At 38.7% G+C, this 15,858-nt stretch overlaps 3 protein-coding genes and 1 long non-coding RNA gene across 11 annotated transcripts in view; 2 read left to right on the top strand and 2 right to left on the bottom strand.

Annotated features, from left to right (window-relative positions):
* The window catches only part of LOC132783485 (tyrosine-protein phosphatase Lar), a 118,066-nt gene extending 107,002 nt beyond the window's left edge, over positions 1-11,064 (top strand). For all 6 annotated transcript variants that reach the window (XM_060788685.1, XM_060788684.1, XM_060788687.1 and 3 more), the window contains 5 exons: positions 3,570-3,709; positions 3,960-7,298; positions 7,370-7,480; positions 8,214-8,519; positions 8,585-11,064. In XM_060788685.1, coding sequence (XP_060644668.1) covers positions 3,570-3,709; positions 3,960-7,298; positions 7,370-7,480; positions 8,214-8,519; positions 8,585-8,653 — 3,965 coding nt within the window. In that variant the 3' untranslated portion in view covers positions 8,654-11,064. The remainder of the gene's footprint in view (positions 1-3,569; positions 3,710-3,959; positions 7,299-7,369; positions 7,481-8,213; positions 8,520-8,584) is intronic.
* On the bottom strand, positions 3,220-3,610 carry LOC132783489 (uncharacterized). The gene is made up of 2 exons (XR_009632156.1): positions 3,520-3,610; positions 3,220-3,447 (listed from the first exon to the last, which is right to left on the bottom strand). It is a non-coding gene; the product is annotated as an uncharacterized LOC132783489 (long non-coding RNA).
* Positions 11,065-11,448: 384 nt separating the features above from the next.
* LOC132798100 (zinc finger protein 236) lies at positions 11,449-14,563 on the bottom strand. 3 transcript variants are annotated; one of them, XM_060809826.1, is made up of 7 exons: positions 14,381-14,563; positions 14,085-14,209; positions 13,755-13,994; positions 13,192-13,669; positions 12,459-13,136; positions 11,973-12,367; positions 11,449-11,888 (listed from the first exon to the last, which is right to left on the bottom strand). In XM_060809826.1, the coding sequence occupies exons 1-7, from the start codon at positions 14,484-14,486 to the stop codon at positions 11,553-11,555; spliced, it is 2,358 nt and encodes a 785-aa protein (XP_060665809.1). In that variant the 5' UTR covers positions 14,487-14,563; the 3' UTR covers positions 11,449-11,552. The 3 variants fall into 3 exon arrangements, with proteins under 3 accessions (XP_060665809.1, XP_060665805.1, XP_060665811.1); XM_060809822.1 differs by having other exon boundaries at positions 11,973-12,379; XM_060809828.1 differs by lacking the exon at positions 13,755-13,994 and having other exon boundaries at positions 11,973-12,379.
* Positions 14,564-15,103: 540 nt separating this feature from the next.
* LOC132798113 (nuclear transcription factor Y subunit beta) lies at positions 15,104-15,852 on the top strand. Its single transcript, XM_060809835.1, has 3 exons — positions 15,104-15,299; positions 15,367-15,677; positions 15,738-15,852. The coding sequence occupies exons 1-3, from the start codon at positions 15,227-15,229 to the stop codon at positions 15,807-15,809; spliced, it is 456 nt and encodes a 151-aa protein (XP_060665818.1). The 5' UTR covers positions 15,104-15,226; the 3' UTR covers positions 15,810-15,852.
* Positions 15,853-15,858: the final 6 nt, after the last annotated feature.

The following is a 15,858-nucleotide window of genomic DNA, read 5'->3' on the forward strand; positions in this document are numbered from 1 at the left end:
TTCACAACATAAAACACAACTGCTTGTTAGCTGTTGACTTGCTTGTTCAATGAACTTTTTACCTTAAATTCTTTCTTAAGTATGTTGTTTTTCCTCTTTTGTGTTTAAAAAATGGTCGACACGATGAAATGTGTTGGCTCACTCACTTAATTTAATTTGTTGAACGTAAGCACTGTAAATGAAATGTACTTAGTTAATGGTTAAGCACCTAGTAGTACGTCAACTAAGTTAAGCTATAAGCACACTTCACTTACTCACTTTGATTCTGTACTTTAAGTAAGCACTACAAAAGCACCGCAAAGCACTGGCAACTGGCGGCACCTTTGCACAATTGCCAAATATACATAGTGTGTCAGCTAGGCTACTTTATTAATATATTTCTTTTCACTTATTCTGAAGAGAATTGTATGGTTTGAGCAATGCACATAATCAAAAAGAGCACTTCAAGTTGTCTAGTCAGCACAGTATTTTCACAACTCTGTCTCTGCTCGCTGCTCATCTGTGTCGTCTACTGCTACTACTCTACTATATTTTAATTGTACTCAATTTAGCACAATCAACGTGTGTGTGTATTTGTATGGAAGAGTGTGTGTGGAAGTAACTATGTAGAATTGCATTGATAACCCTGCGGCATTGAGAAGGAACCGCATAGTTGGCAGTTAAAGGGTCATCCTGAAAGTATGCTACAATATTTTGTACTTATTTCTTTGCTTCGCCATCTTTAATTTTTATTTTTATTTCGTTTATTTTGCGCTTGTTACCTGGGCTTGGCTTTCAATGCGATATACGAAAGGCAAAATACGAAATGTGAAATGCAAATAGCACCTGTCTAAAGCTGGGCACTTGCTTTCATTTTTCTGCTGTTTTTTATTCCCAGCTCTGGCTGCAAATTCGTAAAGCAGCTTCCCTTTTGTGTGTTGCAAACACACACGCAAGCCCAACAGAGCAGCACAAGTAACCAAAAAAAAATAAATAAAATACACAGAAAAAGAAGCAAATCCTACCCAAAAGAACTCGACTAGCAGATACGCCCTGGAGATTATGGATTCTTTTTGAACATTTCACCGACAGATTAAAAAGAATTCTATTGGTAAAAAGATTTAATTTTATCCATATTTCATTTCAGAATTTTCAATTTTTTAACAAATTATGGAAAATTCTTCCAAATAAATATATCATTCTAACTAAATATGAAATATTACTCTCAACATACGAAAATATTTATTTCTATAAATAAATTTTCTATAAATAATAAAAACATATGTATAAAATAAAACAAATACAACAACTTGTTCTAAATGTTTTTTAAACTTTTTTATAACATATATTTATAACCTTCCATAAATTCTAACGAAATTGTATGGATGTTTAAATTTTATAAATAGAAAAATCCCATTTTGTTTATTTTGGAATCTAAGAAAAACATATACATAAAATCTGAACAGTGCGCACTTATATGCCTTTCATTATTACGATTAAAAGGTATTCAAATGAGCACCTCGAGCATTCGTAGCTTAGCTTACGATGCGCTCGTTGCCCCATTCTTTCTATTCAGCACAACACAAAAAGGAAAAGAAAAAAATATATTTACAGAAAAAAAAGAAAAAAACACCTTCTAACGGTAGTATTTTAATTATTTTATATACTTTTCGTTTGCAAGTATGTGTTCGAGCGTGCGTGTGTGTGGAGAGTATGTGAATGCATACGAAATGACAAGATCTAGACAAAGCTGCAGTTGACATGCAATCCGTCCCGTAGGCGAATCTGCCCCTGCCGCTTGCCTCTTGCTCCACTGTGCACAGTGTTATGGGAAACACTAATGAAGCATAATTTAACATGTGCGCGACGAGCTGCATTCGGATAATTTGAATTATATATTTATTTAAAAAATTTTAATGACCTCAACAGACACGAGTCACATATTTGAAGCAGCCCATGAAATAAACAAATAAATTAAGTTACAAAATTTAAGATTAAATTTTAGATATTGTATGAAAGTTAGATTTAAGTTTTAAGGTAATATTAACTCCTTTTAAGCCTTACAAAATACCACAACGTATGTTTAATTGAAGAGGAAAACAATACTAAAGGAATTTACAAATGCAACACTTTTTTGTCGAGTATCAAAGCGGGTGTGCCAACAAATATGTAAATTTTGTATTATATACATACATATGTATATTTAACTATAGTTTCTTCCTTTCAACTCCTATCATTTATTGTTTTCATCCCGTAATAATGCACCTATCTATTTTTGGAACTGTATAATGTATACTGTAAACTAAAGAGCTATATCTTATATCTTTTTTCATATATACTAAAAAAAAAACAAACCAAACACAAATATATCTTTGCTTGGCCACTCGCACCTTGCACTACTTGCTCTGTTTCGTGCACCTTTTTTTGAATGCAAACTCGAAATGGAAAAACAAATTTTGAAACTTTTTTGATGTGAATACAAAATTATTGCGAAATTTGATTTTTGAACGCAACATTTAATGGATGGTGGTTAATTATTAAAAATATACAAAATCATTTTAAATCTATTTAGAGAAAAAGAGTGAGTATTTTATATGGTTTGAATATAATGTTTAAGAATGCCCTATATAGCAACCAATATATATTATCTAATTACTATATATATATTTATACAAAACATATATAAATATATTTATATCATACTATTTTTGTACTGGTCCAGAATTGAAGACCAATCACTAAATCTCAAATCAAATTCTCTTTTTTTTTAATGTTTTTTCTATTTTAACCAAAAAATATTTTTGACGCCCATAAAAGTCAGCGAGGATTTTTGTAATAAAGCTCATGACTTTCTAATCATATATTTATTTCTCTTTTTGGAAATAAACTAAGTACATAACTACATCAATGTTTTTACATTTTGCACACCAAAAAAAAAAGTATAAAATGTTTTTTGAATGCTTACATGTTTGTTTTTTGCCCAAAAAAATTGATATTAAAGAATTGGGGAGACCAGAGAAACTGGTTCGCACAATTCGTTTTTGTGTACAAACTTTTTGAAACTATTCTATAAGTATTACTCTCCATAGCAAGCAAGGTATAAAATGCACTTCCCAATTCACTTTTGTGCACCTACTGAGCAACCATTTACTTCTTTTTTATACCTACCTAACTATCTTACTACCAACCTACTACTATACAACTTTATAGTATATATAAATATTAGCATTTAAGCAGCACTTTCCGCAATTTTATACATTTATTTGAATTATTCATTTTAATTATTGTAAGTGTGATGTGGTGACTTTGACTTGGAGCCAAAAAATTTCGTTCTGGTTTTGTATATTGCTACTAGGGTCAAAGGCAACCTTAGTAATCTTAGTGTTAACTGTGTCTAGTTCCATTTTCATATGTCTCTTAGTCTAAGATACTCAGAATAAGGATCGTATAGATCCAACAAAAATCCCTCTACATATATAAAATATAAGTTAGCTCTAAGTAAGCGTATGTATTTGAATAGTTCTGTTTAAATCTTTGCACCTTCTATATGCCCAAGGTTAATGTATTGTTTCTTCGTCGATCGTCTGTAGTGCCTGGAGATCCACAAGATGTTAAAGCGACTCCTCTGAACTCTACCTCGATACATGTTAGCTGGAAGCCCCCATTGGAAAAGGATCGTAATGGTATCATTCGTGGCTATCACATTCACGTACAAGAGATGCGCGATGAGGTAATTTTTAAAAATGAAATAATCTTAGAAAAACTTGAAATACTAGATATACGAAGATATTTTATTGACAACAATTGATTTAAGACAAATAATTTAATTTTTCCTATGAAAAAGAGTCTTCAAATCTTGTAAAAAATAGACTTATCTCATGTCTAGCTCAAAAACCAAACGGCCCAGAAATTTACAACTCCTTAGCACAATCTCATAAGACAGTTCTTCCCTTTAAAAATTTATTTATTTTTAACTCTAGGGCAAGGGCTTCCTTAACGAGCCCTTCAAGTTCGATGTGGTCGACATGCTGGAGTACAGTGCGACAGGGTTGCAACCCGATACAAAGTATTCAATACAGGTGGCAGCTCTAACCCGCAAGGGTGACGGCGATCGCAGCCAGGCCGTGATTGTCAAAACACCTGGCGGTGTACCAGTACGTCCCACGGTAAGTCTCAAGATTATGGAACGCGACCCCATTGTATCCATTGAGCTGGAATGGGAGCGACCAGCACAAACGTATGGTGAATTACGTGGCTATCGACTACGCTGGGGCGTCAAGGATCAACCGCTAAAAGAGGAGATGCTATCCGGCCCACAGATGACGAAGAAGCGTTTCAATGATCTCGAGCGTGGTGTCGAGTACGAGTTTCGTGTGGCGGGCAGCAATCACATTGGAATTGGCCAGGAAACAGTAAAGATATTCCAGACACCCGAGGGAACACCAGCTGGACCACCCTCGAACATAACCGTACGCTTCCAAACACCCGACGTCGTCTGTGTCACCTGGGATCCTCCGACTCGGGATAATCGCAATGGCTTAATCACACGCTACGATGTGCAGTTCCACAAGAAAATCGATCACGGCCTGGGCTCTGAACGCAACATGACGCTGCGTAAGGCAGTCTTCACCAACCTAGAGGAGAACACCGAGTATATCTTCCGGGTTCGCGCTTATACCAAGCAGGGAGCCGGTCCCTTTAGCGAGAAAATCATTGTGGAAACTGAACGCGACATGGGACGTGCTCCAATGTCTGTTCAAGCGGTAGCCACTTCTGAGCAGACAGCGGAAATCTGGTGGGAACCTGTGCCCAGTCGAGGCAAACTCTTGGGCTATAAGATCTTCTACACCATGACCGCAGTGGAGGATCTGGATGATTGGCAAACCAAAACAGTAGGTCTAACGGAATCCGCTGATCTAGTGAACCTCGAAAAGTTTGCCCAATATGCTTTGGCCATTGCGGCGCGATTCAAGAATGGTCTGGGACGCCTCAGCGAGAAGGTTACGGTGCGCATCAAGCCCGAAGATGTGCCTCTCAATCTGCGTGCACATGATGTAAGCACACACTCGATGACACTCTCTTGGTCGCCACCCATTCGCCTCAATCCGGTTAACTACAAGATCAGCTTCGATGCCATGAAGGTGTTTGTGGATTCGCAGGGTTTCTCCCAAACACAGACAGTGCAGAAGCGCGAAATCATTCTCAAGCACTTCGTCAAGACGCACACAATCAACGAACTGAGTCCTTTTACCACCTATAATGTGAATGTGAGCGCCATTCCTTCGGACTATTCATACAGACCGCCCACAAAAATTACGGTAACCACCCAAATGGCAGCACCACAGCCCATGGTCAAGCCGGATTTCTATGGTGTGGTTAATAGCGAGGAAATTCTTGTAATCTTGCCGCAAGCCTCAGAGGAGTATGGTCCAATCTCACACTATTATCTGGTTGTGGTTCCGGAGGATAAATCCAATCTGCACAAGAATCCCGACCAGTTTCTGACTGATGATCTGCTGCCGGGTCGCAACAAACCCGAACGTCCCAATGCTCCCTACATTGCCGCCAAGTTTCCACAACGCTCCATACCTTTCACATTCCATTTGGGCTCTGGCGATGACTATCATAACTTTACCAATCGCAGGCTGGAGCGTGAGAAACGCTATCGCATCTTTGTACGTGCCGTTGTAGATACACCACAGAAGCATTTGTACACCTCGAGTCCGTTCTCGGAGTTCCTATCGCTGGACATGCGTGAAGCACCGCCCGGCGAACGTCCACATCGCCCCGATCCGAACTGGCCATCGGAACCAGAGGTTTCCGTGAATCGCAACAAGGACGAACCTGAAATACTGTGGGTTGTGCTACCCCTGATAGCCGCCTTCGTTGTCTCCACCACGCTGATTGTGCTCTATGTGGTGAAGCGTCGTCGTCAGCCCTGCAAAACACCTGATCAGGCAGCGGTGACGCGACCTTTGATGGCTGCTGACTTGGGAGCTGGACCCACACCAAGTGATCCCGTGGACATGCGCAGACTGAACTTCCAAACACCCGGCATGATCTCACATCCGCCCATACCCATCTCGGAGTTCGCCAATCACATTGAGCGACTCAAGTCCAATGACAATCAGAAATTCTCTCAGGAATACGAGAGCATCGAGCCAGGCCAGCAGTTCACCTGGGACAACTCGAACTATGAGCACAACAAGTCGAAGAATCGCTATGCCAACGTTACTGCCTACGATCACTCGCGCGTCCAGTTGCCGGCACAGGAAAATGTCCTTGGCTCGGACTACATCAATGCCAACTATTGTGATGGCTATCGAAAGCACAATGCTTATGTGGCCACACAAGGACCGCTGCAGGAGACCTTTGCAGACTTCTGGCGCATGTGCTGGGAACTGAAGACTGCGACCATTGTGATGATGACTCGTTTGGAGGAACGCACTCGCATCAAATGCGATCAGTATTGGCCGTCGCGTGGCACCGAGACCTATGGCCAGATCTTTGTGACGATCACAGAGACCCAGGAGCTGGCCACCTATAGCATACGCACATTCCAGCTATGCCGTCAGGGCTTCAACGATCGACGAGAGATCAAACAGCTGCAATTTACTGCCTGGCCAGATCATGGTGTGCCTGATCATCCGGCTCCGTTCCTTCAGTTCCTGCGTCGCTGTCGCGCTCTCACTCCGCCCGAGTCTGGTCCCGTTGTGGTTCACTGCTCAGCGGGTGTTGGTCGCACTGGTTGCTACATCGTCATCGACTCGATGCTGGAGCGCATGAAGCACGAGAAGATTATTGACATATATGGCCATGTGACATGTCTGCGTGCCCAACGCAACTACATGGTCCAAACGGAGGATCAGTACATCTTCATACACGACGCCATCTTGGAGGCCATCATCTGTGGCCTAACCGAAGTCGCTGCACGCAATCTGCACACCCATTTGCAAAAACTGCTGACCACCGAACCGGGCGAGAGCATTTCGGGCATGGAAGTGGAGTTCAAGAAACTGTCCAATGTCAAGATGGACTCTTCCAAATTTGTTACCGCCAATTTGGCCTGCAACAAGCACAAGAATCGTTTGGTTCACATTCTGCCCTACGAGTCAAGTCGTGTGTACCTCACACCCATACACGGTATCGAGGGAAGTGACTATGTGAACGCCAGTTTTATTGATGGCTATCGCTATCGCTCGGCCTACATTGCTGCTCAGGGACCCGTTCAGGATACCGCCGAGGACTTTTGGCGCATGCTCTGGGAGCACAATTCCACCATTGTCGTCATGTTGACCAAACTCAAGGAGATGGGCAGAGTAAGTGCATTTCACTATTAATTGAGTTTCTCCTTTCCGGCTTCTGACTAATGCATTTCGTTGCGTTGCAGGAAAAGTGTTTCCAATACTGGCCCCATGAACGCTCCGTTCGCTATCAGTATTATGTTGTGGACCCCATTGCCGAGTACAATATGCCCCAATACAAGCTGCGAGAGTTCAAGGTGAGTGTGCAAAATTAATTAGATTGTATATTCAATTAACTACACAATTGATTATTGATTTCTGACTTAGTAGTCAAAGTACGTTATTTTACAAGCAACACAAAAAAGTTGCGGATAGTACTTAAATTTACTATCGATGGTATTTAATTATTATTTCTGTAAAGCGCGAGTACAGCTAAATAGTGAAAACGAAACCTTAACAAATCTTTTGTATTTTAAAAAATTTTTCAAATTCCCCATCAAACCCTCACATTGTCGCTTAGTTTAAGAGCTATCATAATAAATGTGTATTCGTATAATTCTCTATTACATATAAATATGACTGAAAAGCAAGAAATTTATCAGTAAAGTCATTTTGTATATTCCTTGCATAATGCTAAAGTCGAGTGACCTAATTGAAGGCTTTTAAAATGATTAAAGTGTTGTTAACAACTTTACTCTAGTCAGAAAGTATATTGAATGTCTAAAGTTTCGTTTTTCATAAAGTTGTAGTCATGCAAGAAATAGACACAGATGCGCCCGCTGCATTTGAGTTTTGCTGTCACGCTTGTCGTGAGGCATAACTTCAGTTTGCCGTCGATTTCAATCAATCAACATTCCCCCTTGGCTAAACACATACTAAGTAGAACTTTTAAAGTCGAGTGAGCTCGACACTGAAATGCTCTTTACTTATGTCTGCTACTTAAGAGTTTCCTTACACTCAAATGTATCGCTACATCTCCTTTACTTCAAGGTAACCGATGCCCGTGATGGTTCCTCACGCACCGTGCGCCAATTCCAGTTCATCGATTGGCCCGAACAGGGCGTGCCCAAGTCAGGCGAGGGCTTCATCGATTTCATTGGTCAGGTGCACAAAACGAAGGAACAATTTGGCCAAGATGGCCCCATTACTGTGCACTGTTCGGCTGGCGTTGGGCGCACTGGGGTCTTCATCACGCTGAGCATTGTGCTGGAGCGCATGCAATACGAGGGTGTGCTGGATGTGTTCCAAACAGTGCGAATTCTACGCTCTCAGCGCCCCGCCATGGTCCAGACCGAAGTAAGAGAATATTCCCTAACAATATATTATATAAACTTACTAATATTTCTCTTCGCGATTTACAGGATCAGTATCATTTCTGCTATCGCGCGGCTTTGGAGTACTTGGGATCATTCGACAACTACGCAAACTGAAATGCAATTGGAGCTGCAGTTGTAGTTGGATTTTAAATTATAAAATCCAACTGGCCACAGAGCAAAAACTTTGAAAACTTTAAGTTATGTTAAGTGTTGCATGTTCGTTTGCAAACTGTACGCATAATACGCATTTACGATATACATAGAATACACGGATACCTTAACTTTAAAGTATTATAGCCAGATACTGCCCACACATACATATTACTTAACAACATGCATGCACATTCGAATATGTGTGTGTATTACTATATATACGATTTTTGTATTTTATCCGAGTCTTTGTTTATCTTATCTTAACTATCGTCCGTCTTTATTTTTTAATTGCCCCTCGGTCTTAACTCTTGCTTTTGTTTTTTGGAAATAATTGTGAACTCAAGAAGACTGTTACACGTTTAATTATCAGTAATTTACCTATGCCATATACATAAATACATATGCAAACAAACACATGTGTGTGTGTGTGTATAAATATATGTGCATACAGTTTTTGCTCTAACTAATCAAAGTAGTCAATCAACTTGTTGTTGTTGCGTGGCCCGATCAGCCCGCACTGGTAACCTATACATATTTTAACTAAGGACTTGGTAGCTATTAGACGTACCGCCTAAATGAATCTCGAAACAAAGTAGCTCGAATAGAATGAGAAAATGAGAATATAGGAGACGGGAAAGTGTATCCAATTTATCAGACACATTTCGTACATGTGCCGTATGGTAGATAAATGTGTATGCAATCAATCAATCAAATATGTTAATGTGTTTTTTTATACCAATTGAAAATTCCGCTTAGGTTCTATGATTATCAGATCTGTTCTGCATTACATTTTTGCGTCAATTTAATCAAATTCGCTGACAACTGAAATGCAATTAATACGGCGATTGATACTTGATTAGAAAGTGCAATCCTGAACAGAAGTCCGCATATTTATCTAATGCAAAACATGTAAACCGTGCAATTAGTCAAAAAGTCTTGCGTAGTGCATATCTTAAGGCAGCTATTTTTAATTAGTTACTAGTTTAAGTTAACAGTTATCGATTAGTTTTAATTATTCCAGGACATAGATTGATATAGAATTATATTCGTGTGTATTAAGAGAGCTGTCCAAATTCGCAAAAAGCTCTCCCCTTTTTATCGCTTAATCCTTCCAACATTTGGAGATTACATTCACTCTTTTATATCCATCCAACTTGAGATTATTGGGAATATTACTTAAATCCAAGCTTTGATTCTTCGAAGTTTTTTGATTTCTACTTCGCAATCGATTTCATAGGAATTAACAATATCTACTTTGAGGAATAATTCATATTTCGTAAAATACGCTGTAGTTATGTTCATGTGAAATTGAGGTGATCGTACAATTCGAAATATTTTTGTTTGATTTAAGCATGATATGTTTAGATTCCTGTATATACCAGAACCACTGCAGCTAATTAGGATCTTACAGCTAGAAAATTATGGTACCTAAAGTGTATGAAAAAGGCAGCATAGATAATAATACCCAAGCAGATAGACGGAGCAAGCGACAAGTAATAACATAACTGTAGATATGTATTGTAGAACATATAATATATGCGTATATACTATTACAAAACATTTATACTTATTATTGTCTAAGAAAAGTATAATAATGTACATAAAAAAGGATATATTGAATGATCGAATTCGAATTCCGATCGCAAACATATTTATAAAAGACGTTAGCAAAGCGATAACTAAATTATTAGCCCAAAAGAAAAACACATGTTAAACAACAATAGTAATAATCCATACATTATAAAACTAATGATTAGTTATACATAGTCACATACATATAATTCAAATTGTTAGCGAGTTGCCCAGAAAGTGAATTGGCCATAGGAAAATTGACAAGTTTGGCGTTTTGCCGTTGGCCCAGAATGGGGCGTATTTGGAATGAATAATAATGAAATTATAGCGATAAACCGATACCGATAGCAACATTAGATGTCTAGAATAATCAACGTTGCAAGCATATATAAGTACATATTTAGCATAGCATACTAAATCAATATAAATATATATACATTAATAATTGCATATGTAAAATATACAGATTATTGTATATTACATCAATTTGTCGGCTTGTCGAATTTTGTTAATATATATAAAAATTGTTTAATATTACATATATATTTTAACAATTAGTCAGATATTAACAATTTTAATGCTAAATGCAGAACCCTAAAAATAATTATAATAATCAAGCTGCATATTGAGCGAGCGTATTTCATATGTATTTAATTAAGTAAGGAACATATTACGTTAAACATTACCATACGACTATATGTATCAGATATATATACATATATATATATAATTTTGACGAACCGAAAAACCAATGAAAATCAATAATAAAAGGCGAAATAAATTACACAATATACAAAAAACACAATGCAATAGAATGCCTTTTGCTGGGTCGCAACAAAAAGAACTTTATTTTAGTCTTCATGCAACAGCAAAAGCTATTTAGTATTGTAGTTTTATTTCCTTCGAAACGATACTTCTTTTCTTTTTGTAGCTAGTCCTCAAATCCTTAATTTAATAAATTCTTAAGAAATACAAAAGGAAATTTAACAGTACTATCAAGTAATGTATGAGCTAATGACTTAATATCATGAATTTAAACACACTTCAAAATTTTCAGTGCATACTTTTATGGACAGCTATTTAAGCTACAATGATAAATTTCGAGCACATTTATTTTTTGTTTTACTTTTTCATTAATACGAACATTAAAACAATCTGAGTTTGTTTATTTTACTTTTATTTATTGAAAAATGATACAATGTATCTAGGATTTCTTTTCACAATATGCTTTATACAAAATGGAACAATTTCAAGATGGTTGACAATCATAAAAAAAAAATAATTATAACTAACTAACAACATTGGATGATACATCTGGTTCCATGTCAACATGGTTTCTTTCAGACAGAATATTTATAGGGTCCTCGCTGCGTAAATAACCATTGTGTTCTGGGTGGGACTCAAAGAAAACTTCACCTCTTATGACTCGAACTCGCGGTCCGTGTGCACGCGCCGTGAACTTCACCTTGCCACAAGTGTCCGGCCGTAGACGACGATGTGCACGCAATCCACTAACCACAACAAAGTTCTTGTCACAACCGTAGCACTTGTAGCGCTTCATGCCAATGTGACGCGACAGATGCGAGATGAGCGTCTCACGATGTGTGAACGCCAGCGCACAAATCTGGGCGACAAAATGATAAAATGTATTAACATACTCATACTGAAGATGTCGGTTAGGTGGTGTCAAGGGTATCTTTATCTTTACCTTGCACTTGAAAGGCTTCTCGCCCGTATGTCTGCGTTGATGTACACGCACTTGGCCAGGTGTGCGAAAGCGTTTGTCGCAGTAATTACATTTGTGGGGCAGCTCTCCCGTGTGTATCATCTTATGAATGCGTAAAGCACCCACTGTGGTAAAGCATTTTGAGCAATCCTCACACTGATACTGTGCAGGCCGAATTACAGATGTATTTCGCTTTGGTTGACTAGCTCCTGAAGCAGGTGACAATGGAGTCGCTGGTGTTGTTGAGGACGCTGTATCAGCTGGAATTGTCGCTAGTTTGTAAGTTGCATCTGTTACAACTTTCTGATCACTTGTAGCAGCTTCAGCAACAGGAGTTAATGGAGACGGCTCTGCTTTCTTTGGCAGATTGGAAATTTCTGCAATCGAAACTGAGAGAGTGACAGGAAATATTTCCGAAATAAATCCATTTTTGGACTTAATGTCATTAAAGTTAGCTAACACACTTACTCTTGCTGGCCTTGACCTGGACAATTATATCGTCCATGTTCGACTGCTGAACATTGTGGGTAAACGACAAGTGTTTACAAAATGCCGAATATAGTTCATAACAGAGGGCGCAATATGGACACTGCCAGCTAAAACGATATGTGGGATGTGCAATACGCATCTCTCGCACAGTTGCATTGCTGTTCTTTGTCAGTGGTAAACTAAGCACCTCCACTGGTTGGTTCGTTGGCTGCGGCGTCATGCAGCTAATGAAGTGTTTTGGGACATGAAGCACACTGCCTGGCAGTGGACAGGTCTGTTCTATATTCCGTATTTGATTCTTGATGTCTTCAATAATTTTCTGAGATTCGGGCGTTGATTCAAACGAACTTAGATCACTGAAATACGCATTGCGATTAGTGGAAGACACTGGGGGAGTAATCGCTGGTGGAGTAAGTGGCAACGAGGTTATCTTGTTTCCCCCTTCAGAGATGGTACTACTGTTGTGCGTCGTGTTTGAAATCTTTACTATTTTCGTATTCGCCGGTAATTTGAAGAGCATGCAATTGTTGGGTAGCACTTTTAATACGTTGGGCGCAACAGTTGAAATGCCATTTGGTGCTTGTTGATTATTTCTGGCCGGTTTTAGAATATTAGGTCGTTTGGCCACGGGCTCAGATATTTGGTTAAATTTATCAACTGAAAATAAATTTTCAAATAAACAAAAGTTAAATATTTTTTATAGTTTACTTACATTTTGTGTTTGAAGACGAGTGAGCTGTCTCAACTTTCACATCCGCTTTTTTTATCGCCGGCAAACGCAATTTACTCCGAAGTTTTTCCATTAAACTAGCACTTGACCAGCTGACATCCTGGCCGGCTTTTAATTGCTCCACTTGGTCATCCTTTGGTTCCGTTTTAATGATATCTTTGACTTTTAAAAGTTGCTCTTCTGCCGCATTAAGTGGCTCCTCTTTAATCTGCACATTACAAAGCTCCGACGGCACTGCATTATTTAGTTTATTAACTAACACCAGCTCCCCAATATTATCTTGCCTGTCCGCATAGACGATGCGACCACACGCTGCTTTGCTGCATTGACGATGAACTTGCAACTCCTCGAATGACGCATAATGATAGCGACAAATGGCACAAACAAAGCGCCGCTCATAGCAGTGTGTGGCCATATGACTTGACAGGCTGACGGCCGTAGAAGACTTCTTCTCACATATCTGCAAATATCAAATATTAATTAGGAATTATAATCTGGGCACACTTGGTTTGTAAAGTTCTCGCTCACTCCCATTGAGTACATACTCTGCAGCTGAATTGGGAAGTGAACCCGACCGGATGTTGGCGATATTCATGGTCCAACATTTCTTCCAGCGTATTACACCAAAAGTCACATCCATTTCTGCAGAAATGTCGATTCAGTTGATGGTTGATGTGATGCGAACCCAATGCTAAATGATTTTTGCATATAAACGTGCATATTTTGCATTCGCATTCCCTAAAAACTTGAGCTTCATTCGATTTGCAAGCTGGCGTCATAAATAACTGTAAAATAAAACAGTATCTTCTTACTCGCTCTGGCACGCATATCTTTCAATGCATTTGTGTTTTAGGTTAGGTTCTATGTTCTCTTACCGTCTGCTGCTCATCGATCGCGGCTAGACTGGCAATGAACTTGAGTTCGTCCTCGGACTTGTAGTCGTGAACTGGCACGGTTATCATATTGGGCCGCTCTTCAATTATCTCTAATAGCCCGCCACCTGAAAAATTAGTTTGTATTAAACACAAAGCTAACGGTATAGTGCGTAATAAAATTGAGCTCAACACATTTACAAAAAGCACATTCACATGCGGGCACTCACAAAACACATACGCAGACTTACGGTGTATGTATAAACGCAGGCATGCAAAATTCCATCATTAATATTTACCTTGCAGCAATTTTAGCGGGGGCGGCTCTTCATCATTAAACTCCAATTTTATTTTTGTATCATCTATATCAATTTCCTCCTTGACAATCACTGTTTCCTCCGGCATTTCAAGCGCTTATTGCGTGCCACAAAAAAAGTGCGCAAAATAAATTACCGCTGCGATCAGTAAAAGTTATCGACTGCTGCTGTAGACCTATCGAATAATAACCCGTCATGCAGTGCCGATACATCGGTAAGCTTAGCAAATTTAATTGTCTATTGAGAGATTTAAAATTAGTTGTTGATATTATTAACTACAAAGTTATAGTTACAAAGCTACATCATTATTTCAACATAAAATTTCGTTTGGTTTAAGTTAAATAATACTTTTTTTGCAATACTGGACCCAATAGAATGTTATGCCTTACGGTAGTCTGTTATTAAGTGGCAGCTGGCGGCTAGAAAATTCTGTTATGTTATTCAAAGGGGCTGCTCTCAAACTGCACTGTTAATTACCAGCTGTAAATTTAAATTGCCATTTTTTTCTTATTTTTCAGTATATTTTTTAATAATAAAAATCAAATTGAATACGAAATTTATTTATAAGTTCATTTCAATTACTAAAATATTTTATACAGGGTCGTAGAACTAAAAATCATTATATCAATCAACAACAGTTTTCTGTTAATAACATTAGAAAAAAATGTAAAAACTGCCACTTTATATGTATGTGTGCAATTAACAGGAACATAGGCGTGTGAAAGAGAACAACAACACGAGTGGCAGACCAAAATAAATAAAAGGCAAATCAAGGAGCACAAATAAATATTTGATGCTTAAAACGCTAAAAAATAAAAAATATACAATATGAGCAACAGCGAAGACTCTCAGCAGTATCTAAACGATATACTAGTCAAAGACGAGGACGAGGCGTCGGGTGGTAAGTAAAAAAACTGCACGAATAATCGTAGTCTGAAAAAGTATTTTTCACATACGACGTCGCACAGATGAATCGGACAGACAGGATGGACATGGCAGCATGTTGCGGGAACAGGACCGATTTCTGCCCATCTGTAACATCATAAAAATCATGAAAGTGCCGGTGCCACAGAACGGTAAGATTGCCAAAGATGCCAGAGAATGCATACAGGAGTGTGTGTCCGAGTTTATATCCTTCATCAGCAGCGAGGCAATAGAGCGTAGCGTGGCTGAGAACCGCAAAACGGTTAACGGGGATGATTTGCTGGTAGCCTTCAGCAACTTGGGGTTCGACAACTATGTGGAACCGCTTTCCATATACTTGCAAAAATACCGCGAGGTGAGTCCAGCAGCCGGATTAACATCTCTATTGTTTAATGACCCTTTTTTTCTTGCGCAGTCAAATAAATCGGATCGCAATTTATTTCTGGAGAACAGCTACACAAGTGAGGACATTTCCGACAAGCAGTAGCAGAATATGATGGGGTAATTTAGTAATTTAAATGGGAAGGTTTTTTTTC

Source organism: Drosophila nasuta, chromosome 2L (assembly GCF_023558535.2).
Source record: "Drosophila nasuta strain 15112-1781.00 chromosome 2L, ASM2355853v1, whole genome shotgun sequence".
Lineage (NCBI taxonomy): Eukaryota > Metazoa > Arthropoda > Insecta > Diptera > Drosophilidae > Drosophila > Drosophila nasuta.

What these genes read in the sequence shown, in the direction of transcription:
- LOC132798100 (XM_060809822.1), bottom strand. Translation starts at nt 14,486, where the DNA reads ATGCCGGAGGAAACAGTGATTGTCAAGGAGGAAATTGATATAGATGAT. An exon ending in CCAGGTCAAGGCCAGCAAGA is followed by an intron (nt 12,380 to 12,458) that starts GTAAGTGTGTTA and finishes TCACTCTCTCAG; the next exon opens with TTTCGATTGCAGAAATTTCC. An exon ending in AGAAGCCTTTCAAGTGCAAG is followed by an intron (nt 11,889 to 11,972) that starts GTAAAGATAAAG and finishes TTTGTCGCCCAG; the next exon opens with ATTTGTGCGCTGGCGTTCAC.
- LOC132798113 (XM_060809835.1), top strand. Translation starts at nt 15,227, where the DNA reads ATGAGCAACAGCGAAGACTCTCAGCAGTATCTAAACGATATACTAGTC. An exon ending in CGAGGACGAGGCGTCGGGTG is followed by an intron (nt 15,300 to 15,366) that starts GTAAGTAAAAAA and finishes GACGTCGCACAG; the next exon opens with ATGAATCGGACAGACAGGAT. An exon ending in ACTTGCAAAAATACCGCGAG is followed by an intron (nt 15,678 to 15,737) that starts GTGAGTCCAGCA and finishes TTTCTTGCGCAG; the next exon opens with TCAAATAAATCGGATCGCAA.